The sequence below is a fragment of the Balaenoptera physalus genome, assembly GCF_965194825.1.
Source record: "Balaenoptera physalus genome assembly, chromosome: 13".
In the NCBI taxonomy this organism is placed as follows: Eukaryota; Metazoa; Chordata; class Mammalia; order Artiodactyla; family Balaenopteridae; genus Balaenoptera; species Balaenoptera physalus.
This window is the reverse complement of record NC_138892.1, coordinates 89092820-89117140: the sequence shown is the minus strand read 5'-3', so window position 1 is coordinate 89117140 and position 24321 is coordinate 89092820. Positions and strand designations below refer to the sequence as shown.

The following is a 24321-nucleotide window of genomic DNA, read 5'->3' as shown; positions in this document are numbered from 1 at the left end:
GGCCTGTGGGTGTCTATCTGAAAGCCCAATTTGGCATGCCCTGTGTGTCTCATTTTATTGGACCATCCTGCACTAACCCCTCTACCAGAATGATGTAAAGAACACAAGACTCTCTGTTTGAAAACATGCACAGCTTTTCTAGGCTTGAAAATTAAACCATAAAAAGTTTACTGGAAAAAAAAACCCTTTAAAAAGCTCCTTAAAAACTCACACCATAATTGCTCCCCACCAAGCGTGGGCACTTGCTAGCTGCAAGTAGTGGCACTGTGACAAATGTAGCAAAACTGAAAGCAGGCTATACTAAGAGAAAGAAAAAGTCTTCCACTGGCCATCTGTGAAAATAAGGCATGTGGCCATTAAATGCAGAGGCTGTAAATATACACAAACTCCATGAAGCAAATGGCAAAAAAGGACTAAACTTCAAGCTCAAACAAATCAAAATGTTTAATGCATAGTTACCACTGCTGGACGAAAACAGCTCTGATCTTTGCAGTCTGCAAACTCGGCATGTATTTCAATTAAATACCCCCAAAAAGAAAAGAAAGAAAAAGAAAGAAATGAAAAGACACAGAAGAAAACCATCTGGAACAAAAGGCTATAGACAGCCTATACTCAATTTCTAGAAACAAACAGCCCCTTTAACTTGCACCAGCCTGTCGAGAATGTCGATTGGAATTATTGAAAGGCTGACATATAGAGTGATGGATGGGTGATGACATAATACCTATTTGCCTTTTTGTCATGGTCTTTGAAAACTGGCTGCTCTGTGCTGATAATATTCACTAAGGGGTTTTCCTCTCCCCTCCTGTCCCATAAGAAGTGTTCCCTAGCTAAGACACTCAGTATTAAGAAGGTTTTATGAATGAAAAACAAAAGAAAAGAAAACCTGAGGATCAAATGCCAACTTGCACATAAAAAGCTAGTCTAGATTTTCTAATAATCCGCTGTCTAGAAAGCAGTTCTCTATCCATTTTACATATGTATTTAGAGTAGAGAGACTCCAATAATAAAAAGGCAAATATTCAACCTCAGATTTTGTGTATCTTTTAATTAAAATCACCAAATAAATAATTACATTAAAGATAAAAAATAACATATACTCATTTTTATAAAGAGAAAATATTAACCATTTGTGTTATTTTAATTTGTTCCCAGGTAAATTCTAACCAGGAGATTTAAATGTTTGGGGACATTTTTGCTTGACAAACACTCACTCTCACACACACACACACACACACGCGCGCACCCCCCCCCCCAAGAAAAAGCTCCTGTTTTGTCCCACTGTTGCAATGATCTATCTCATTTCCTCCTGAACGATTTACCTAACATAGCTTCCTCCTTCATGGAGTTTTTCCTCTTCCCACTGAAATGTCTAGCTCTAATCTGACTTCTCTAATGCATTTTAGCTAAAGGCAACAACTACAAAAGCCACCCATAAATCATTAATTAATTGTAGTACCTGCCACCGAATACAAAGGCATGAGTTCCTTCATATTCACTTTTTCAAAGCAAACCTGTAGTTCACAATTCCTCACATGCCTTCTCCTTATCTAAGAGAAGGAGCATATGTTAGATAATGCTGAAGTAGACACACTGTGTCAGTTTCTGAAGAGTTAACACTGCTGACCCCATCCATCAGATGGCCAGTGAAGCATCAGGAAAGAATGATGGATGTAAAATTATTACAGGGCTGCCATCCGATACACTTACTGCCATTTGTAACTAATGCTGGGACTGACACACTTTTTTTCATTATTAAACATCCACATTAAGTCAACATTGGTCACTGTCATTTCATGTTTGGCACTCTGTTAAAGGGAAAGCAAAGGGTTGACAATGGCAGAAAGGAGGAGGTTGTAATGGAAGAGTTTCCAAGTGCCAGAGTAATAAAATTAACCTTTGTTTACAAGTCCATCTATACTGTATGTGGTAAAGCTTCTTATGAATATGACCAACACCAAAAAGAGAAACTGGTTTCATTACTGAGTAAATCATTATTTAAAATATACATATTATTCACCAAATTTTCATCTTATTCTATGGAAATCTGCAAAGAATTTTCACTGAACCTCAGAAGGAAAATTAAGACATTTTCCTAGCTATTCTTACTTGCAGTTATTGATGAATGCATGGCATGTGCAGGTGTTTAGATTTCAGGTACACTGCAGGCAATTAATGTTTGATGAATAAACTCTCTACCTTAAGAAATACATGCACATATTTGTATGTTTATTTTTGTGAGTGACATCTTTTTTATATACAAGAAGTAATACAGAAGTTGGCCTTAATATGTAGAAAGTATGTGGATGAACATACGTTCATTGATTTAACCTGGCACCAAACAATGTTTTCTTGTACACATCCTTGAATGTAATTTAATTCTTTCTGAAACACAGACGAGGTATAAGGCCCTGGACATGCAACAGAGAAGAGCAAAAGTAGTTAGATAGATGACATCAAATGTAGTCAAAACAAATCAGCTTTATGATGAAAATATTTGAGAGCTTTGGTATCATTTTTATAATGTAGCCATGGCTGACAATGGCCTTTTCCTACCCGGTAGCCATTCTGGTCTTTCTTTTTGTCCCTGCCAATATAACCTTTGGTCTTAAGATATCCCTTAAATGTGAGGGTGATCTGGCTGCGACCTCTGTCACCCCATTGATCACCAGGGTTGATTGGCTGATCTGGATGGCTAGACAGGCGTCCCCTTTCCTGCCCGATGGATCCATGTACATCCCTCCTGGAGCTGTAAGCTCAGTGGAAGAGGATGGCCTTCCCCAATAGCGGAGGGCCCTTTTTCGGTCGAGGGTATATGAGAAGCTGTTCTCCCCTGCTAGACCCTCCAAACAAGCTCTCAAGGTCCATTCCTAGAAGAAAGTAGGCTAGTCAAGCTTCCAAGACTCGAGACACATCCGAATGAGGTGTTGCAGGTAGCGGTCTGCCTTTCTTAAAAAAAAAAGATATGCTTTGATCTCAGGAAGGATAGGATAAGGTCTCTAATTCAGTCCCAGAAAATAATTTGTGATCCATTTACAGTGGCCTCTCTTCCTTGACCAGTAATTGTCATGAAAATGTGCAAATGACCCAGTTCTACCCAAAGGAGATGTTTATGGAAGTCGGCTTGAGGGGTGCAGTGAAATATGACTATGTGAGTGAAGACCAAACTTCAGCAAAGAGAAAATAACTTCTTTCTGAGTCTGCTGCCTTCATGGCATAGTTGTAGGTGCAGCAACATTTTGTGACTCTAAGGGAACAACCCAGATAATCAAGTGATTTCAACCCTGACATCACTGAACTAATGAGCTAATGCCACCAACCTCCTCCTGAACTTCATTGTAGGCTAAAAACTAATCAGTATTTGTTGAAGCTACTGTATTTAGATATCCTGATACATCTCATGACAAACATTTCTAACAGATATTACATGGGCATTATCTTTCTAGGACAACTACATTGGGTAGTGAGGGAAGTGATCAGGGAAACTTCTGGTCTGTTCCTCATTGCAGTGCACTGCGTCTCTATTGTATTAGTGTTGCCTGGTAGGATCAGGACAAAAACTGAGGTTTTTATGATTTCCTATCAGGTAAGCTTATAAGGTCAGAACCTGAATATGTAGCTGGTCAAAACCGTGCCATTTGGGTGTTAAAGACGCAAAGTAGGTGGTTTTTACAAAACAAATGTATGTATGAGGGCCTTCTTCTGATTCTTCCTACCTGAGAAGCTTACTTATTCACCCATAACACTAATTTGTAACAGAGCTGAGTGGTAAAAGATAACATTATTTGAATATACAATCAGGCTATAATTAAGCGGAGATGACAATTATAAATAACACTGTGTCCCAGAGTTTCCAAGAAACCTGACATACGCAGTTCTTGGGTATGTTGAAACACTTCCAAGAAAAGTAAAGAAATGAAAAATCTTTTAGAAGTCTTCAATTAAAATGTGTTTCAGTACAAATGACTTTCATTATGTGTTTTGGTACATACGACTGGAAAACATTTGTCCCTATCTTCACACCTCTAATTGTTTTCACTGCCCAATTACAGCTTTTCAGAATTAAGACATTCTAGTTGAGACAAGCATGTTGGTCATTTGAAATGTGAAGAAAAGTTAATGTGTATAAGGCTTGTGTACTCAAGAAAACAGATCTCTGCTACAGGTTTCCAATTATCTGGATCTTGGGTCCTGCTATATCCTTTTAGACTGACGGAAGGCATCTGGCTGAATTACTTTTCCTTCCCCCTTTCCTTTCTCCCAGCTCCTTTCTATCTTTCTCTCTCCTTCATCTTCCCCACTCCTTACATTTATTTCACATACTTTTAGGGTCTAGGAAGTTGGGAGTATCATTTAAAGAGAGAAAAAATGTCGTCCTTTTGGGAGCGATAGCGCAAATTATAAGAGGAATTTATACATACTGTGTTCCTGTCTTTTGTTAAGAACTGTGAAGCAAAATTTCAAACCAACTACTGATCTAACTATGCTTTGGCCATGGATAAAGTTGGGCGATTATAAAAATCTATTAGAAAGGTAGGTATTAAAAAAACGATGAGGCAATATGTCTAGCGATGCTGCTTTATGTGGAAAAACAAGCAGCTGCCTTTGTCGAGTCAGGTATATAACTGATCTGACATGCTCAGTAGTATGGGGTCTTAATTCAGTTCCTATAGGAATTCACACACGTAAATATGCCATGATTAACAAACTCATAATTTGATCTAAACTGTAAGCTCTATAAAGGCAGAGGACATATTTTCTTGTTCAATACAGTGCCTCAAGTACACAGCACTGTCCCTAATACACATGGGTGCTAATGTTGAATAATGACTAATTAAAAGATTTAAATTGACATTATTTCATTCCCATAAGTTGCAAGACATAGATTGATCATTAATTTGGTAGAAATGCCGGCTAAGCTATTTCAACAGGAAAAGGCAACCACAGTAATTCCTGCTTCTAAGAGAGATGCAATCTCAAGTGTCAAGGGTAACATAGGGATGAACTAATTCGAATTCTCCTGCTGAAAAGGTTTACTTACGCATTACAAGAGTTTGCCAGACTATGACAATTATGGATTTTTACATTTTTATATTTTACAATTACAATGATACAATTTCATTTTTTAAGATTTTCACTTAAAAACCCATAAAAATATAAGACTATAGTTGAAGATGTAACTCAACTGCATTGAAAGGGCATGGTGAAGAGATTTGGGGCACAAACTTCTTGAGAATGGAGACGTCTTAATTGGCCAACAGATTCTGGCAGGTATTACTTCAGAAATAGATTTTTAAAAAAAACAGTTACTGTAATTCTACAAAAGAGAACAGAAAATTGAAAGGAGTAGTTTTCAACAGAGGCAACTCTCACTCCTGCAACTCAAATAGGAGGTGCTAATCAGAGAAATAAAATAAAGTCTGATTGTGGAACTTTCATAGGAGGTGGAACAAGAAGTGGAAATAAGGTCCCTAACAATGGACAACTATGGAATAAAATGAATGCAGATGGTTCCACTCCTGTTACTTAATCAAAAGGCTGAGCAGAGTCACTGGAGCCTGCATGAAGTCATGTGTTAGAACAACAGCTGATCTGTATTAGAGAAGATTAACTCGCAGTGCCATGGTGGAGGGCCCAGGATTATTTTATGTACTCCCATTGCCTTACAAGCCGTCAGCACAATTATTGCCCTCCGATGTGAATGACTGATCTGTAACCACAGCTAAACAGCATGCTGCTTAGGGGCCTACGAGCTTCATGAAGATGAATTTCCATACCATCAAAGCGCTTTTAATGGGCTCCCTGATCCAACCACAAGGCCTGTTTTGTAAGTATATAGAACTCAGGATGAAGGCTTCCTGTCCAAAAGGATTTGGTTGGTTGTCACTTGACAATTCCCAGCCAGCACAGGGGAGGAGAGGGGGGGAGATAGGTAGAGTTGTCTCTGCTTTGGAGGATTAAAAAAAAAGAAAAGCGTACAGATGCTTGCTGAATGCAACCAACTGCTGTATCCACAGCTGAATTCAATGCGCTTAACAAATAATGGCAATTTAGCTATGCTTGCGAGGAATAGCTTGAGTCACTTTGCATTAGCATCTGGCTGAGTGTTAAACTCATTTCTACATGGGGAGCAGAGAAAAGGAATTTCTGTTCAAGCATCCTTTCAAGAATGTTTAAATATTTGAATATAAATTCCTCTATGCTTGCTATCATTCCTTCTTAGAGCTGTCACTTTGCTTTTCCCCTTCCCTTCTGGTGCTTAGCTAGAAAATGTTTGTGCCCTTCGAGCTGCACCAGTGTTGCTTTCTTATGTTGTGAGACTGCAAGGGATGTACACTTGACCACGCTTTGCTCTCCCCTCCAGGAACAGAACAGAATTGAAGTCATTTCTCCAGCCTTTTGACCCATGTTTGGACCAGAGGAAAAGTACAGTGGTGGCAAGGTCACACCTTCACTATGCAAATTGCTAGCTTCTTAGAGATTATATGTAAAATTTCATATAAAACCTGGGAAACCAGAAAGCTATCCAAATTAGCAATCTGTTCATTCTGGATGATACTGTTTGACTCATAACCTTCCCATGATGATTAACTTTCAAGTTATTACTAAGTAGCTGATCATTTTTTTTCTCTTATCTACCATATCTATTTAGCTACAGGATTTTGAGAAAAGGGGATTCAGTAACTTTAAAATTTCTATTAAAAATACCAAATATGACCAAAAGAAGTATATCACTCCAAGCATTCTATAATAACATAATATTTTTCTGAATAAAATACAATGTAGCTTAGACAAAATAGTTTGAAATTATTATAGCTCAGATAAATCCAGAAGTTTCACTGGACTTAAGCGTAATAATAGGTATACTAATAATGTCCACATTCTAAAGAGCAAACTTTGTTTTATGATCAAGTCAAAATTTCCAGTTGTGCAGTCACCTAAAACTTGACAGTGCTTTGCACTGGAAACATTATGACAAGCTCAGGATCTTATATGCTGAGACTACAAGCATGGGTATCATCCAAGCTTATGCTGATTAAAGAAGATTCGGCATTTTCAAATCCAGCTCATCCCCAGATATGAGTTAAGCATCTCTGTAAAGCAAAACTTTCACTGAGACTCAGGTATTTGAATTGCCACTTCATTTTAATACAAAGTGATGGCAGAAAAGGGGATATTAATTGTCAATAAGGTTCAGATGGATAGCAGAGAATTATAACGCTTTTCATTTCCAGATGGTTTTGATTAGGATGGGCATGAAGAGTTCTGCACTGATGGAGAGAAAAAGGGTGGGAGAACCGTCATTCCAAGGATGGTGAGAAGAGAAAAAGATAAAGAAGAAAAACAGTCAGGCAATTTAAGTATTTTTGGAAAGTCAGTTATTTTAGGAACTAACCTTTTCTGCTCGGCAGTTATTGAGACCTAGACTGTTCACAACAGCCACCTTCCCATCAAGCACCTGTTGTTCCCGCCGAAGTTGTTCCTTCATCTGTCGAGCTTCTTGGATTGCCTTGGTGACAGCATCATGGTCATTTAAATAACCTGAAGATGTAACAGAACGAAGGATATGTTTTGTACAAGTGCATGGATAGGTTAACCTTTCACCATAAAAATCACTTCTTTTCTGGGAATGGCTAGTGTCTGGCATGTACTAATTTCTCAGTGGAATCAGTCTAAAATGAATGAATGAATAAATAATTGATGATGACTGATTCACACAGTTACATCAACATGGTGCCAAACATTTGTTATCAAAATGTAATATTTAAGTGAAATACAGCTGTTTCCACATGTTTGAAAAAGAAGTTTAAAATATAATTTTTAGATAAACCTTTTTTAGTTATCTGAATATTTTGTAGTACAAAAATACAACCTATCTTTGGTTTTTTTCCTATAAGGATCATTTGAATGTTACCATAGGATACAGGTATTGATAATTATTACTATTAATTACTGACACTCTCATAGTATTAGAAAGGCCAGTTTAGAGTTTGAGTATGGCACTATTAGGTTTGTTATATACGGAAGGAACAAATCATTGTTAACTGACTGAAAGAAGAGCATTTCCCCCCTGCATCCAACCATGGTGAAATAAACCACAGTTGGCAATGTCTTGTTACAGGTACAAACTTGCAATAGTTAAGAGGTTAAATTTCAAGCACAGAATGTAACCAAGCACCTGTAATTGCTGAATAATAAATTGTGGCTACTGGGTAACTATAATCACACTTAATTCACACTCTTAATAGGATGGTCAAATGACCAACTTGTGCCGCAACTCCACAATCCAGAGTTGGGGGAAAAAAAAAAGAAAGCTCAAATATTTCTTTTAAAGAATAACAGGTGTAAGGAGAAAGGCTAATTTTAACTGAATTTTAACTCTGGTCATTTATTTATTGACGCACATTATGCTGATAATCTGCATGATTTTAGGGTAGAAGAGCGATGGGAAGGGATTGTTTTGCAAATATTGAAAGGAAAGCTAATATATCATCTTTCACTCTCCCTATCTTTTAACTAGGGCATAAAATGGCATAAGCTGAATCTATAATATGAAATTGCCCAGAAAAGGGACTTGTTTGTGACATGAGGCTAAATCTAAGCAGATCCATTGGTGAATTGTGACAGATGGAGGGACTGTGAGACAGAAGGCAGGCACTAATCACACATCAAATGACCGGCTTGCCTCAACATGTTCCATGGATTCCAGCAAACTTTACACCCTAATCCATTTTTAGAACAAAAAACATCTGGGCCATAAATCCTCTAATCTGCCAAAACACGCTATTAAATCCCATGATTTGTTGAAAAACACTAAGATTAAAGAAAGGAAATATAAAATGGCTAACTGCCGTGTTAGGAAAGTGTTATTAATACTCGTTCTTTGTCTCAATTATGAATGTTCTGGTACTAAAGAGCCTTGTCTAATCATGTCAGATTACACGACCTCGTCGTATTGCTAGACTCTTCTATCTGATCTGCCGATTGCCAAAAAACCTAGAATACTTTCTTGCTGCTTAAACATTTCTATTGAAGAAGCTGATGTCAGATTAGCGCAGTGCTTCAGAGCTGGAAGGCTTCTAAATGATCCGTGTCCTTCCCCCTTACTATGCACAGACTCAGCACCCTCCTCTGATCTCCTTGAGGCAGAAAGAGAAGTTCCAGGGTCGGCGATAGAAAGGGGAGCCTTGAGAGCTACTATATATTTTGCTTTTCTGAGCTAAATTCATTGGAATGTATTCAAAAGAACAAAACATCCTTGTTCATTATAAATACAATATGAATCATGAACAACTATTTAGATCTGGGTCAGCCCTTTAGGGTTAATATGTACTTAAAATTACGGTCGTTTTTAACCTTACATTATCCTCAACATCTGGACTTGGTTCTCCTGCACAACCTTCTTAATATATTATTCTTGAACTCATTCTGTTCACGAACACTACCACTCTAGAAAGAAATGCAGCTCTTAAATGACAGGGATGGTCTTGGTATGTGTTCGTTTAGTAAAAGATCTTAAGAGGATCAGCCTTTTTTCCTATCCTCTAACCCCTGTTTATGTACAGCCTCGTTCCATGTGTCTTTGTAGTCTATTTAGCTTCTCCAGAGCACAAATATATTTGAAATGATTTGGCACATGACACTGAATAAAAGTATGAATTCTTTATGCTTTTTAGGCACTGCCAAGATAACACCGTGTAGGAAAAATCATTAATATAGATGCAGAAAGGATGCATCTATTACTACAAGGGTGAATAACTGACAGACATACATATGTTCTGTAATGGCTATTTTCAATGTGAGATGTGTTTGTGTGCAGGTGGATATAGGTGCTCGCTTTAAAAGAAACATTCTTGCTTTCAGAGACTTGAATTTTAGTTAAAATGCTATATGAAATTCTAACATTGTATCTGCTGTGTTAAATCATAAAGCCGTTTACATATTACAGAGTTGAATCATAACAGGATTGTCTGCTGGTTCTTTACATTTTGTTCTCTTCACAGTCACCAACTTCCCAGTTTTGCTGATTCCCTCTCTCAGTAAATGGCCTCACCTCCAATTCTGGAAAGACCAGTAAGGCTGAACTCTCACCTTCCTGCCCACCCTGACTCCCACCCCAGGCCAGCTTCAAATCGATCTCCATGTAGGCCCACTGCCACCTCCTGTTTCAATGAAAATGGCACCACTACTTTTATTCAAGGCAAATCCCCCAAACTCATGCTCTAGATTTCCATACCTCTCTACCGGTTATTCTCTTTCACATTTACATCATCCACTTGAACTTCTCTACTATCGTTACCACCTCAACTTGTAAGTACTTAAGATTCTCCTCCTGAAACAAGCAAATAAAGTCTCTTAACTTTGTGTTGCCCTCTCGTTCCAATCCTGTTTCTTTACCTTCCAAGCCAAGCTTCTCAAAGATTCATATCATACTCTCCCATTCCTTCCTCACTCTCCCATTCCTGCTACAGTCTTGTTTCCACGCCCCTTGCTCTTTCAAATGCCAAACCCAAGGGACACTTTCCATCCTGGCAGAAACAGCACTGACGATCCCTTTGTTACTGACACTCCTTCCTTCCTTGTTTCTCATCATGGCGCTGGATCCTCATCTCTGACTTCTCCATCTTCATATCCTTGCCTGGGATCTTACTTCATTTGCTCCTTAGATTTGGTCCAAGGTTTCCATCACCAGAAAATAATTTGTGCTTTGGAGTCGGATAAGCCTAAATTAAAATCCTAACGTTGCTACTTACTAGCTATATAAATTGTACACATTGTTTTACCTTTCTAAATCTCACTGGTCTTATTGGTTAAATGGAATAACCTCACTAGATAAACATGACATTGCGAAGATTAAATGAGTTAATGTAGTCTCTTAGCATAATAAATGGTCCATGAAAGTTTTTCAGTAACTGTCAGTTTACAAAATGGCATAGTGAAATAGGTAGAATTTGGGCATTGGATTCAGATGGATCCAGGTTTCTGCTTCTTAGGAAGTGTGATATTTGCCAAATTATAACACTTAATTTCACTGAGTTTCCATTTCTTTCAACTGTAAAATGAACATAAGGTTGATGGAAGAATTAAATGAAATAACACATGTGCAGGAGTAGATAACACTTGGTACACCTGAGGAGGCAGTAAAAAATGTTAATTCTTTTCTCTTTTTTCCTCTTTCATTTTCCCTATATGCTCATCCTCAGCAGTCTTGTTGCACGGCTTTGACCATTATGATAAAATCTGTGAGGGGATATCATTTCTTGTTGGCACAGAGGTTCAGTGAAATGGGAGTCACCCGTTAGAGTTCAAAGGACCCCAAATGATCACTTGCTACATTTTATTCTGCCTTCATTATATATTCAGGCAGCAAGTACATCTTAGGATCAGAAGGAAGTGTTTAGGAGAGGTTTGGTGAGCTTCTTAGAGGGAAAATGGGAGGGCAAAGGCCAATATGGCTTCCAGTTAGTGCCTCAAATGAGATTTGAGAAATGCAGGTTAGGGATCATTAATGTAAGAAATGTATGAGAGTCTGTGACTGTGTTAAATTTACCACAATTTGATTTTTTTTTATACCTTGGTGTTTCTTCTTAACCATAACCAACAAAATTCTCAAAATTAAAATGGTCCCTGTTATATACTTTCAGGGGCAGAAAAAGAGGGACAAACTGGAAAGTCCAATCTTAGAGGGGATAAAATCTAAACAGAAAGAGTGAGTAAATGGCTGCTCCACAAGGGAAGAGCCTGTTAAAAGGTAGAAGGAAAAACAGTAAACTACTTGTAATGGGTTGAATTGTGTCTCTCAAAAAGATATGTCTGTGACCTAACCCCTGGTATCTGTGAATGTGTCCTTATTTGGAAACTGAGTCGTTGCAGATGTTTAAATTAAGGATCTTGAAATGAGATCACACTGGATTTACAGTGGGCCTTAAATTCAATGATTCGTGTTCTTCTAAGAGAAAGGAGATTTGACACATAGACACAGGGGAGAAGGCCACGTGAGCGTGGAGGCAGACACTGGAGTTATGCATCTGTAAGCCGAGGAACACCAAGGATTGCCAGTAGCCTCTAGGAGCTGGGAGAGAGGCACGGAACAGATTCTCCCTCAGAGCCTCCAGAAGGAACTAAACCCTGCTGACACTCTGACTCTGGATTTCTTTCTAGCTTCCAAATAGTAAGAGAATAAATTTGCTTTAAGTGACCCAGTTTATAGTAATTTGTTGTGGCGGCCTTCCAAACCAACGTACGGCAATTGGTCTTAAGGATGTTCCTAACACTCAAGGGGTGATCCCAAGGACTGTAGAATACCTACCGCCTGCCTCAACCCCTTCCTGATTTCCAGGTACACGTACCTACCAGGCTTCTCTACTGGAATGTCCCATGCAGCATGGCTAGCACAGAATTCATCGTCTTCCTACTGCCTCAATCCGTTCTTTCTACATTCCATATTCCCTTTCCAGTTGCCCATCCAGTCACTTGGGAGCCATCTAAGATACCTCCTTCACCCCATATGTACAAAAGACAACCAAGCTCTGGAGTTATGCCTCCTCCTCAGCTCTCAGATGCGCTTTTTCTCGATCCCCACTAGCCTCTGCTTTCGCTAAAGCCACCTCGTATCTCACCTGGGCTAATGCCTTCACCTCTTAACTCGTTTCCCTATCTTTAAGCTTACATCCCTTGAACATATCTCCTACTCTTCTTCCAGATAAAGCATTCCGAAATATTCCAAAAAAGGGAATTTGAATCACGTCACTTTACCTGATTAAAAATCCATCTCTTACTACCCTAGTGCTTAAAGGAGCATTTCATAAGTTGATGATCTGTATATTCTGTGAAAAAATAATTCCATGTTCAAAAAAGTGTGGGAAACACTAAATTAAAGTTAAAAAGGTTTCTTCATTGCTTGTCTTCTCAAAATCTTGAATATGTTAATGTGCACTGTGAATCTTCCAGAGATAACAACAGTATGTAGAGTTTCCCAAATATCCTGGAACAAGAAACTCTTTAATGTTCCCCCAAAAACATCATTCTGGGATAAATTCCAAACACTTTAAAATGGCCTAAAAGTCTCATGATATCAACTCTGCTTATCCTTCCTGCATCATTTCCTGCTGGTCTCTCAAGACCTCTGTGCTTAAGCTGCACAGAACTATTTCCTGTTCCAGGGACAGGCCCTCCTCCTCCCCACCCCTCCTCTGTCTCCCAAGCTTTTTTCTTATGCTGAAATAGTGGCTTTCTGGTGTGTTTGGGAATTTACTCAAGTGTCACCCCTTCTGTAAGGACCTTCCTGACATACCCTAGACATGCTCCTTGGCAACCTTAGTACTTCCCATCTCCATGCTCCTGTAAAACCCTGGAGATGCTTTTACTGTCACATTGTCTTTTGTTTTCCTAAATTTATCTTTCACGCCAATCTATGAGTTATTTGAGGGCATTTTTTTTCTTTCAGTCTTTTATTCCTTTGGCCCGTGGTAAGGTCTGTTGAAGGAATAAATGCATATTTCTAAGTTGAAAGTAGCTACCTTTATAATTCCAAGTTCACTGATTATCTATGTCATCATATCAATGGAAGCCTGAACCATATGACACAGATTTCTTAAAATTCATGGATTTAAAGGATGCTATCGGGGTAACACAAATTCTTATTCACTTCATTTAATTATTTTATGTAGGACTTTTCAGCTGTAGTAAAAGTAAGGGCACATGAGTTTCAAGTAATTTTCAACAAATAATAATTTTTTCTTCTATTTTTTGAGGTCACTTAATCATCATCAAATTTTTGGCACCCTGATATGTAGCCATTTCTTCATCTGTGAAAATTCTTGAGAATTAGATAATAAATGTGAAAGCAATTTGTAAACTGTAAAGTGCTATGCAAATATTAATTGTCAGATGTTAAATAATATCCCTAACTTCCTGATAATCCAACGGCTTTCTATGAAATGGTTACAATATTGTTGTTCAATAACCCACCCTCATAGAAGTTTTTTCTCATTTAAAAAATGTAAATTAACAAAATTTTAAGGTAAAATCTTCCTTCACGTCATCATATTTTAAATTAGCAAGTTGTAGAAATAAAATATCACATTACTGGACTTGAAAATATTTCCCTTAATTTTAATGAATCAGTGTGTGTCTCCTACATTTGCTCAGTGAAGTGTTAATTTTCATGTACTAATGGCTCTGAGGAATGAAGGGCAAGAACAGTATGTTCCAATATCTTCCAAAGACATGACACAATAAAGACTATAGGTATCTAAAGCCTCAGTCCGAGACTTTCATCTGATTATCCTCCAGACTTAGCAAAATGTATGGCATAGAGAAGATATTCAATACTCATTTATGGAATGAATGAGGGAAAGGATAAATAGATGACTGAGAAGAACATCTAAGGCAGAGAGGCTGCCAATAGGCAACAACTAAAAAGCAAGCAAGCAACCCAGAGACTATGACTGTAAGTCCTCAAGCTCCACTGGCTGTGAGTCTGAGCAAGTTACTAGGTGGTCATGTACATTTGTTTTCTTAAAATTAAAATAGCGGTAATAACCACAGGACTGTCTACATTGGGACAGGGACTTAGAATCCCTGGGTAAGCACTTAACTTCTTTTGTTTTTTTCTTTTTGCCCTTGGGATTATTTTTAATTGGAAAAATAGCACACAATTATATATGGATTTTCTTTCCATAAGAAAATATATATTTAAAAAAATATTTTGTTAAATACAAGCCCTGGGTGTTACACAACTGCTGACTCAATTTCAATCTGTCCTTGGTTGGGAATCAGAAAGAAGATTCATAGGACACAAGATATACCCAGTTCGCTTAAATTCAAAGCACACAAACCAAGTATCAATAGTATAGCATTAAGCTAAACAGTAATAGCATCAGGAGTTCTTGAGACATCTCAGGTGCAGATGCTAGGCCCTCGACCTCGGGAGGAATATTCCATTGCAAGAGATGAAACTGAAGTGCACGGGGATCACTTCAATTTAGGAATGAAGCCCCTCTCATCCCTCACCTAACTTTTATACTATTCCAAATAACTCTTCTTGGAGAACAAAGCACTTAGCTTCTTTAGGCCTCAGTTCCTTACCTGGAAAATAACAATTTCTGACTAGATGCCAGGGATATTTGCTCTGTCTAGTTAAAGGTCTACAATTCTAAAATAAGCTGCAGTGAAAAAATAGACTAAAAATGCTTTGATAAAAGTTTAGAGTGTTACACATATGCACAGCATAGGTTGAAAAGGCCAATAAGGGAAAGATAACATCTGGTCAAAAGATTCTAAAATTACCCATCATTCTTCTGAACTATTCATGCTTTTTAAGGAGCTTTCTTTGGAGCTGCCTACCATTTGCATACTATACAAAAGCATTCTTATAGAATACACTGTAATATTGCTCATCAACCTCAAAAACTCACTTTCTTTATTTGTAGCTAATAGATATATAGCAAAGAGCCGCATGTCATTAACGATAACTTAAGTTATCTTTTGGTTCACGGTTTTCCATGGATTATTAATGGCATAACACATTCATTCTTCTTTCAGGGGTGACCTTTACAACACCATTAATGCTCACAGCTTTTATCCAACTACATTATTACTCATTACAGTTTCAGCTTTCAACATCTGCATTTGTTGAAAAGAGAAAAGTAAATTGTAGTGGCATCAAATCCTTGGAAAATATGAGGGATGTGTATGTGGCGGAGGGACATTTCAGGGAAAAAAAATAAGAGAAGTTTTAGTAGTGGAAAAAGTCAGATGATAAATGTCATTAAATACATTCTTGTCTTTCTAAAATATTTTGTCATATTTAATCCTTGGAATGCTGAAGTAAAAAATCCTCACATGACAAAAATTGCAAATATATTAGTTATTCCCTTAGTTAAATATTCCAGTTCTGGGGATATTACAAAAGTAGCTCATATACCAACACTGCGATATTTATGAGCTTTCATGTCTATTATGCAAGTGAATCATTCTTGCCAAATAAAATATTTTTTTCTTTTACATGCTTCGGACATGAAAGCAAATCTTATCTTGGTGTCCATTTAGGATGTTGAGCAGAGTAACAGAGAGATCATAACAGAATGGTGCACAACGATAAAAAGAACACATATGTCCCAAACCATTTTCAAACCTCTCAAAACCTCAGTTTTCGCTGTTTCTTTTCTCACTGCTGCCCCACTGGCCCAGACTGACCTCCTCTTTGCAAATAATCTGGAATTCAACGTTGTAGAGATAGAAGCATTTGAAATACACTCCTTCAGCTTTCCTTCTGTCCATCCCACAATTTCTCTGTAACTGTACCTCTTTTTTCCTCATTTCCTTCAGTCTTAGAGAAAAGAAGGGGCATTTCTTCTTTCCAAAGGTAATCCTCTCTCATTTCTTCTTGCTCTGTCATCACCCATGCACTCTTTCGTATCTATAGATCTCTCCAACTCACCTCTGTTTATATATATATACATATGATTTCCTATTCTAAAACCTGCCACTACTCAGCCTTCTCAAAATACAATCCCTTCTCAACCCCAAGGTTACAAAAAGACTGATCCATATATCAGCTGCACTTTCTGTCCTCACGTTCTTCAAATCTTTACAACTGAAGTTCTGCTAAACCATTCTACAAAATCTCTCTGTTACAGTCTACGTGGCCACAACCTCCAGATAAATCCTAAGGCGTTTCTTCTTCATGTTCTTTAACTTTTCTACAGAATGTGACACCACTGAATAACCCCTCCTTTTTCAAACTTTAATTTGTCCTAGGCAAGCAGGCCATTGCCTTATCTCCATTCTTATTCTAGGATCGTCACTTGTTCTTCAAGAGCTTTCCCCCTAAAAAAAGCGTGGTGCTTTAAAAATATGTTCAAAGATACTTTGATATTCCTTCCTTCAGAGTTGGAGCCTAATTCCCCTTTCTTTGAGTTGGGCTGGACTTAGTGATTCTCTTATAATGAAAAGAATAAAGCAGAGCTGACTGTGTGTGACTTTGGAGACCAGATGATAAAAGGCACCATGGCTTTCTCTCTGCTCTCCCTGCTGGACCACTCACTCTGGGGAAAGTAAGCTGTCATGCTATGAGCAGCTCTATGGAAAGACCCACGTAGCAAAGAACTGAGGTCTTCAGCCAACAGCCATGCGAGTAAGTCATTTTGGAAAAGGATTGTCTATCTCCAGTAAAGTCCTAGGCCCTGGCTTCCATCTTGACTGGAACCGTAAGAGAGACCCTAAGCCAGGACCACCCAGCTAAGCTGCTTCCAGATCCTGACCCTTAGAAGCTATGAGATAATAAATGTTGGCTGTTTTAAGCTGGTAAGATTTAAGTTAGTTAGTTACACAGTAAGAGATAACTAATACAGCAGGTAATACCTGTGACTCTTTACCCCACTTCTTTTCTTACCATATACTTCTTATATTCTTATTTGCTCTGATGGCTTCTAGAACCTCATTAAGGAATAATTTCCATGTCTAAAATTATAGCACCCCTTTCACATATCAGATTTGCATTAACAATGTCCTCCTGAACTTCTCTATCTAAATGGCTTCTTAAGTTTCAAATTCAACACTTAATGAATTTTTATGTTTACGTCTTCCCCCAAACCTGTTTCTACTCTGGTCTTCTCTTTCACAGTTCAGGGAGGCACTATTCTGTCTATTTTATAAATTCAAATTCCCAGACTCTTCTGTCTCCAGCTTGAACCTCACCCGGTACGTTCCATTGTGGATAAGTTACATCAATTCTTCTTTAATGACACCTCTTCAATCTATTCTCTCCTTTGGTTTATCATTGCTTATTTCTATTTCGTGTAACTTACTCGTGTCCTACACTAAAACAATGACTTCCCTGATTCCAGTCCCTTTCTGCTGTCAATACTCTTCTTAAAGTTCTAAGCAGATTGGTGTCTGGAGAAAAAGTCAGAAATTTCTTAGGATAGCATCAAATCAGATTCCATCTACCTCTTTCAGTTCTGACTCTGGTCACTTTCCACTACACTCATTCTATATGTTAGCCAAATCAGTGCATTTCTCAAAAATGTGATATTTTACTCTGGGTTCTATTTTACAGCCTAAAATGCCTAGGGATGCATCTCTTCTTAAAGGCTCCATTTGAATTAGCCTATCCTTCAGCCTTCCCAAATAGAATCTAATACTCTCCTCTTCTTGACTCTTAGCATTGTTATCTGTGCTCTGGAATAGCACTCACAATAGCTGATTTGCACTATTAAGATACATGACTTCCCCCCAACTAAACCCTAGCTGGGGTTTGTGCTAGCTGGTCTGTGCTAGCTTCCTCATAACTGTATGAAAATAATAAGCATCAATAAATGTGGGTTGAAGTAAGCATTGGGTTGGCCAAAAAGTTCGTTCGGGTTCACTGTAAGATGTTATGAAGACCCCAAACGAACTTTTTGGCCAACCCAACATTTACAGTCTAATTTACATGTTACTAAACTAAAACTATTGGAATTTCTTAAAAGTTAGCTTATAGAAGCATTTTCTAGTGTTTGTTTACTCTACTGAAATGACAATTATGGAGAAGCAAAGAGACCGACTTTTTATAATACTTTGGTGTGTACAAGTTAAGTTTCAAGCGACTCGGAACTGAGAAAAAATTGACATCCTGATGGTTGGCTGCTCATCCAGGCAGAATGTATTTCATCATTACGTATACTTTGTACACATCACACAGAATGGAAATAAATTTAAATGACTGAAAAGGCAAGTCACCTAACAACAACAATCTGGAACCATTGCTCTCTGTGATTAGTCAGGCCTCTTTTTCATAAACTTAAGAACATCAGTTATATCAACAAACGTAACCAGTTCAATGAGATTCTCAGGGGGACATTATAACTTGGACTTCAGTTATAAATTTCAATTGCATGTTTAAAACAGACCTATGAGGTTCATCATATTGAAACTCTCCTATGGAACTAAAGCCATGCAGAGGGTATGCGTGATTTGCCATTAAAAGATGCTTTCATTCAATTGCCATAAATAGAAAATCAGCAAGAACAAAAGAAACAGAACTTACCTATTGTGCTAACTCTGGCTGAAGGACTAGCTAATGATGCTGGGACAGAGGCTTTGAGGGGGCCTGCCCCACTGTTTATTCTCAGAGCTGGCATATGGGGAGAGGTGGGTGATGTGGGTGATTTGCCATCAGAGGTCTTGGGTTTAGCTGATAGGTTCAGTGGCTGTGCCACTTCATCCTGCAATGATCATTAGAACATGAGCTGTGATAAGGAAAGTCTGATTAAAAATGCCTAGAAAAACATAGGTATACTGCCTGTCATTTCCCATCAAATACTCTACCAGTGATCTTAACATTCAGTCTGAACATAACAGTGTTTGGTTAGCTGTCAACAATGGCACTTTCAACTACATATCATAAAAAAACCTTTGTTATAAGAGAAAGTACATGTGCACTTAACTATCCAGAAAGCATATAACTGATGACACCTGTAAGAAATATTCTTAAAGAAGATATTATTTGTACTATTCATTTTTATTGAGAGACAATGCATAATTCGCATGAAACTATGATGTAGATTATTTTTTTTTCAACCTCCAAAGAATAGGTGTTGAGTCCCAAGCATCTTTGGACCCTGGTGCTTAGAGTACCCAGAATATCCCATCACGGAGGAGCTAAATGGTGTGTACCTCTGGTTAGAACTGTTCTCCAAATTAAATACAAAAAAGAAGAAAACTTCCTAACTTTCTTAGAAAATAATCTTTTCTCCTAGGTTTCACAGAAACACTTTAGGGTTTGACCTAAAAATGAACATAAACATAATTAGCATTATATTAATATATACTATTTATTTATATACAACACTGTTCTAAACACTTAATATTACATTTTAAAAAATCCAGATTTGTTTTCCAGATTTTCCTTACAGTGTACTACATGGTAGTATGAAGAGCTGCATGTGGTCAGCTCAGCATGTATGGCAATTTCCAATTGTTCTAGGCTTGAATAGGTCAAGTTTACATAGTTTACATTCTATTTTATACCTTTCTACATTAGCTCTTATGTAAGTTCATATGTAAAATTTATGGATACAATTATCACTAAAATGTCTATCACAATATATAAGATCAGATAATCTTAACATTATATTACTTTTCTTTCACTGCAAAGAGAGTTATTCTTTTTTTGTGCTCTAAAATTGGAATATTGTGTCATTTGTACTTTAGTGTTTACCTTATATCCAATTTTACATAGGTATTATTGGAGAACAAAAATTTAGTATCCACTTAGGTTCATCTTCATGAGTTAAGAACACAAAATATCTATCAGTAATAGCAGGATAACTTGTTGAAAGTGGATCAATTTAGAATCAAATGGTGTGATGTGGTGACATGGAAACACATTAATCAATGTGTATAAAATTTGATGTATATATTTACCCCAAAGCATTGAAATAAATCACTTTACAAAAGTGGTAAAAAATGGTATATAATATGATATTTCAAATTTATATTTTTAAAAGTGATTTATTGTTATTTGTTTCCATGGTTAGCTTCACTTAGGAAACCTATGAACAGGCTAGGGAAAATTACACTTGAACATTTTTTTTCAATTCTATTTTCTGTCTCAGAGAAAATAACAATTATTTGAAAATCCATGAGATAATTCACATGGCAATCCGGGATCATGTTAGATGCATAATAAATTATTGACCATGATATCAAATTTATATGAATTCACAGAATCTTGGAAGGAAGTAAAATAATTCCATGACAGGCTCAATATACAATTTTGAACTAAGCATTTTCAAAACTACAGGGCAAAAATCCCTTCCAGATCTTTCAACATTTAGTTGAGCTAGTCAGCCATAATCCTTATATATGATGGCAGATCCCCAGGAATATTGTCTTTTTTTCCCTATACTCCAGTATGGATGAGAACTTCTCAAAATGCGATCCTTGAACTGGTACCATCAGCACCACCTGGGAACTTGTTAGAAAAGCAAATTCTCAATCTTAGACACTTTGGAGGTAGGTTCCAGCAACCTGTGTTTTAACAAGCATACCCAGGTGATTCTGATGCATACTAACATTTCAGAGACACTGCCTTATATAGGATAAAGGGAGATTATTAAAAATTTTTATTTACTAGGCTTCAAAACCCTTTAAAAATCTTCCTTAATATAAGGAGGTAACATTGAAAATATGTAATGTTATCTCAATCTTTAAAATTTTATCAGAACATATCATATGCTAATAATAATAAATGAAAAGGTATATGCATAATAAACAAAATGCTACTGAGATTCAGTGGGCCAATAAGGATTAGAATTCAGATTTTCTCCCCCTTATTCAGCCTAAATATCCTGTCATATCGGAGCTTTATCAACTATTTACTATGCAACTGTAAATATTCTAGGCACTTTTTCCCTTATGAAAGTTGTACCTGCTTAGTACTTTCTATATGAAACTACAGGCTTTTGTCACGATAGTCTGAAAACTTCTTTTGACAGCATCACAACTCTTGGAAAAGTTTTGAGGGGATACCTGGAGAAATTACAGGTCGCTGTTTCACTTGACTGTGCAGAAAGAAAGGAACATATTCCCAGAGTTGCAACAGAGATTTATGAGTACAGAGGAAATCGAGTGTGAGTGTGTGTAATGGGGGAGAGGTGGTGTCCATGAAGATGACGCAGACGTGGGTGCTGATGGGGTGAAATGTCATACGCTTAGCTTTAAGCATTAAGAACTATTACATGCGCATACTAAAAAATGACTACCAAAGCACTGATTAGAGCAAGAGACCCACTGGAAATCTTAATATTCTCCTGTATTCGAGGCAGCACAGAAGTCTGAAAGCCAAAAAGTGCAAAGCCCCAAGGACATAATAGAGGTTGACAGTTCCAAAGTTGATAGAAATGTCATTCAAAATTGCCCTTTCATTCTCTTTCATTGTGTGACCAGGCTAATAGTGTATTGATAAGAACCCACATGCTCGATCCTTATACTGGTAACTATATAAATAATTTTGACCCATTATATGATATTATTTCACAATTTGCTTCTTTTCATAATTTACTACTGAGCTACTGTACCAAATGCCCATTACTCATGAAGAATACAAAAATTACAGTAGTTTCCCATTTTCTATTAATTATTTTTCATTTGACTAGATGAAAATTTTAAAACCCTAACTATAAAATGGAACTGGACTATTTATTTATGACATGCATTGTCATAATTACGAATATGCACAATAAACGCAAAAGGTAAGGTTTTTTCTACGTTGTTTTTTCATTTGCGATATCTTATTATTTAGGAGAAATGTGAGAGCTTAGCATGATTAACCAGTATTCTTAACAAATAAAACATACATTTAAAAATTATAAATAAATACTTTACATATAAAAGAATGTAAGCAATTTTCAAGGTCGGGAAAGCAGTGGAAAAGATAGCATTTCTATCAAGTACACTGTCAGGCAGTGAGGAAAGCGATTTCCTTTTAATTACTTGTCCACTTGTTGAATGATGTTGCCAGTTGAAACTTTTGGAAATAGCATATTTCATACTTATTTCATTTATACAGAAAGTAATAGTTAAGAAGAATCCTACGTAGCTGTTGAGTAGCTCTAAACTTGTATATGATAATTATAAGGCAAGCATTTAAGCTTAAGTAAATGTGTAAGCTAGGGTAAGCAAGTTTTAACTAGCTGAAGGCTATATTCTACATAGTTATGGAATCACTATAAATATTTCAAATCATTTATTTAATCTTTAATACTGTGAAGTAATGAATAACCTCAGAAAGGAAACTAATGCTCAGAAAGGTCTAATGAAACCCAGTTTTTGGACTCAACATACAATACTCTTTTCATTTACATGATGAATTTAAACTTAAAGAGATGTTGATGAAATATAATTTCCGGAAGTCAGCCCTAACCATATAATTCTGTCACATAATAAACCACATAAAGTTCAGTACACATGCAATAAAATGAACTAATACACACATTTGGTACTGTATACATTAGTTTAAAAGTTAAAGCACAAATTGTTAACTTGTTTTGGTGATTTTTTAAATGCTCCTCTGTTCTCTACACCATACAGCATCGAAAATTTCCTTCACTAATGCTAAAGACTTATTAGACTATTCTTTGAGAAAAATACCAAAGTTTCATGTACAATATGGCAGAAAATATAACAATTCATACAATAATGTGCGAGAATACTATTTTGTACGTCCAAATACAAGTTTTAGGAACCAATTCATGATTATACATTCCCCTAATAAGGAATTATCTAATCTTAGTTAGATAAATCTAAAATCGTTAACAAGAATGCAAAACGAGGACAATCCAAAAATCATATAGTTCAGGCATGTTCCACTTATTTAGCTACTATGACTTGTCTCAAAGCAAACATTTCACTTAACATCAGCTTGTGGTCACAGTACTAGAAATATTGTGGCGGTTCTAATGAATTTGTATCCTGATCCCACACACATATAAATTATAAATGAGATAAAGAAAAGAATTTGACACAAATATATTGCCTTAGATGCACTGAAGAAATACCAGTTGTGATCATAAACGCAGGGATGATTCCACAAAAACTTAACACTGTAAAATAACTATATAAAGTTAAAATATATTTCATTCACATGGTTTTCAAATCATAAGTTTATGCTAGGAAAAACATGTTATTCTATTATAACTGTATCATATCCATAATTTTACAATGTGCAGAGACCAAATTAGTTAGGAAATCAAACATAATTTATCAAAGAAAAATCATTCTCCAGAATCCTGGAGGGTTATTTCTCTCTCCCCACTCCTTAGCCTTCATTCATTTTTTTGCTAAGGAATTTTAATAGAGAACTAGAGAACAGGGATACCAGTAAAGAAGTCTATTTCTTTCTTCCTATTTGCACTCTTGTCCTTCACAACATAGAGCTATACCCACATACAGGATTCTGGACCACAAGATGTACCATTAAGGATGTGCAAATGATTATATCTTTCAGAATAAAACTTTCATCTTTATTTACTTCTTTATTCATTCTCATTATCTAATTGATGATCCAGTTCATGCCATATCACACTTGTCCCCAAATTCCACTTCCTTAAATATTTACCTAAAGTAGTTATTGAAAATCAAACATTTATTTGGCAGTTAACAAATTTATAGCACTCTGATGACAAAGAACAAGAACATATACATTTATTCAATCATCCATCCATTCGTTATTTATTGAATGGATTTCAACCATTTAATAATGGCTATTATATGTTGGGCATTAGAAAAATGGAAATCACCTGACATCTAGGCATGTGGCTTTGAGACTTTAGT

At 36.7% G+C, this 24321-nt stretch overlaps 1 protein-coding gene across 4 annotated transcripts in view; it reads right to left on the bottom strand.

The window, feature by feature from the left end:
• Positions 1-24321, bottom strand: part of SOX5 (SRY-box transcription factor 5) — a 990465-nt gene that overhangs the window by 24425 nt on the left and 941719 nt on the right. For all 4 annotated transcript variants that reach the window (XM_082419737.1, XM_082419736.1, XM_082419738.1 and 1 more), the window contains 2 exons: positions 19034-19211; positions 7397-7542 (listed from right to left, as the gene is read on the bottom strand). In XM_082419737.1, the coding sequence (XP_082275863.1) occupies positions 7397-7542; positions 19034-19211 (324 nt within the window). The remainder of the gene's footprint in view (positions 1-7396; positions 7543-19033; positions 19212-24321) is intronic.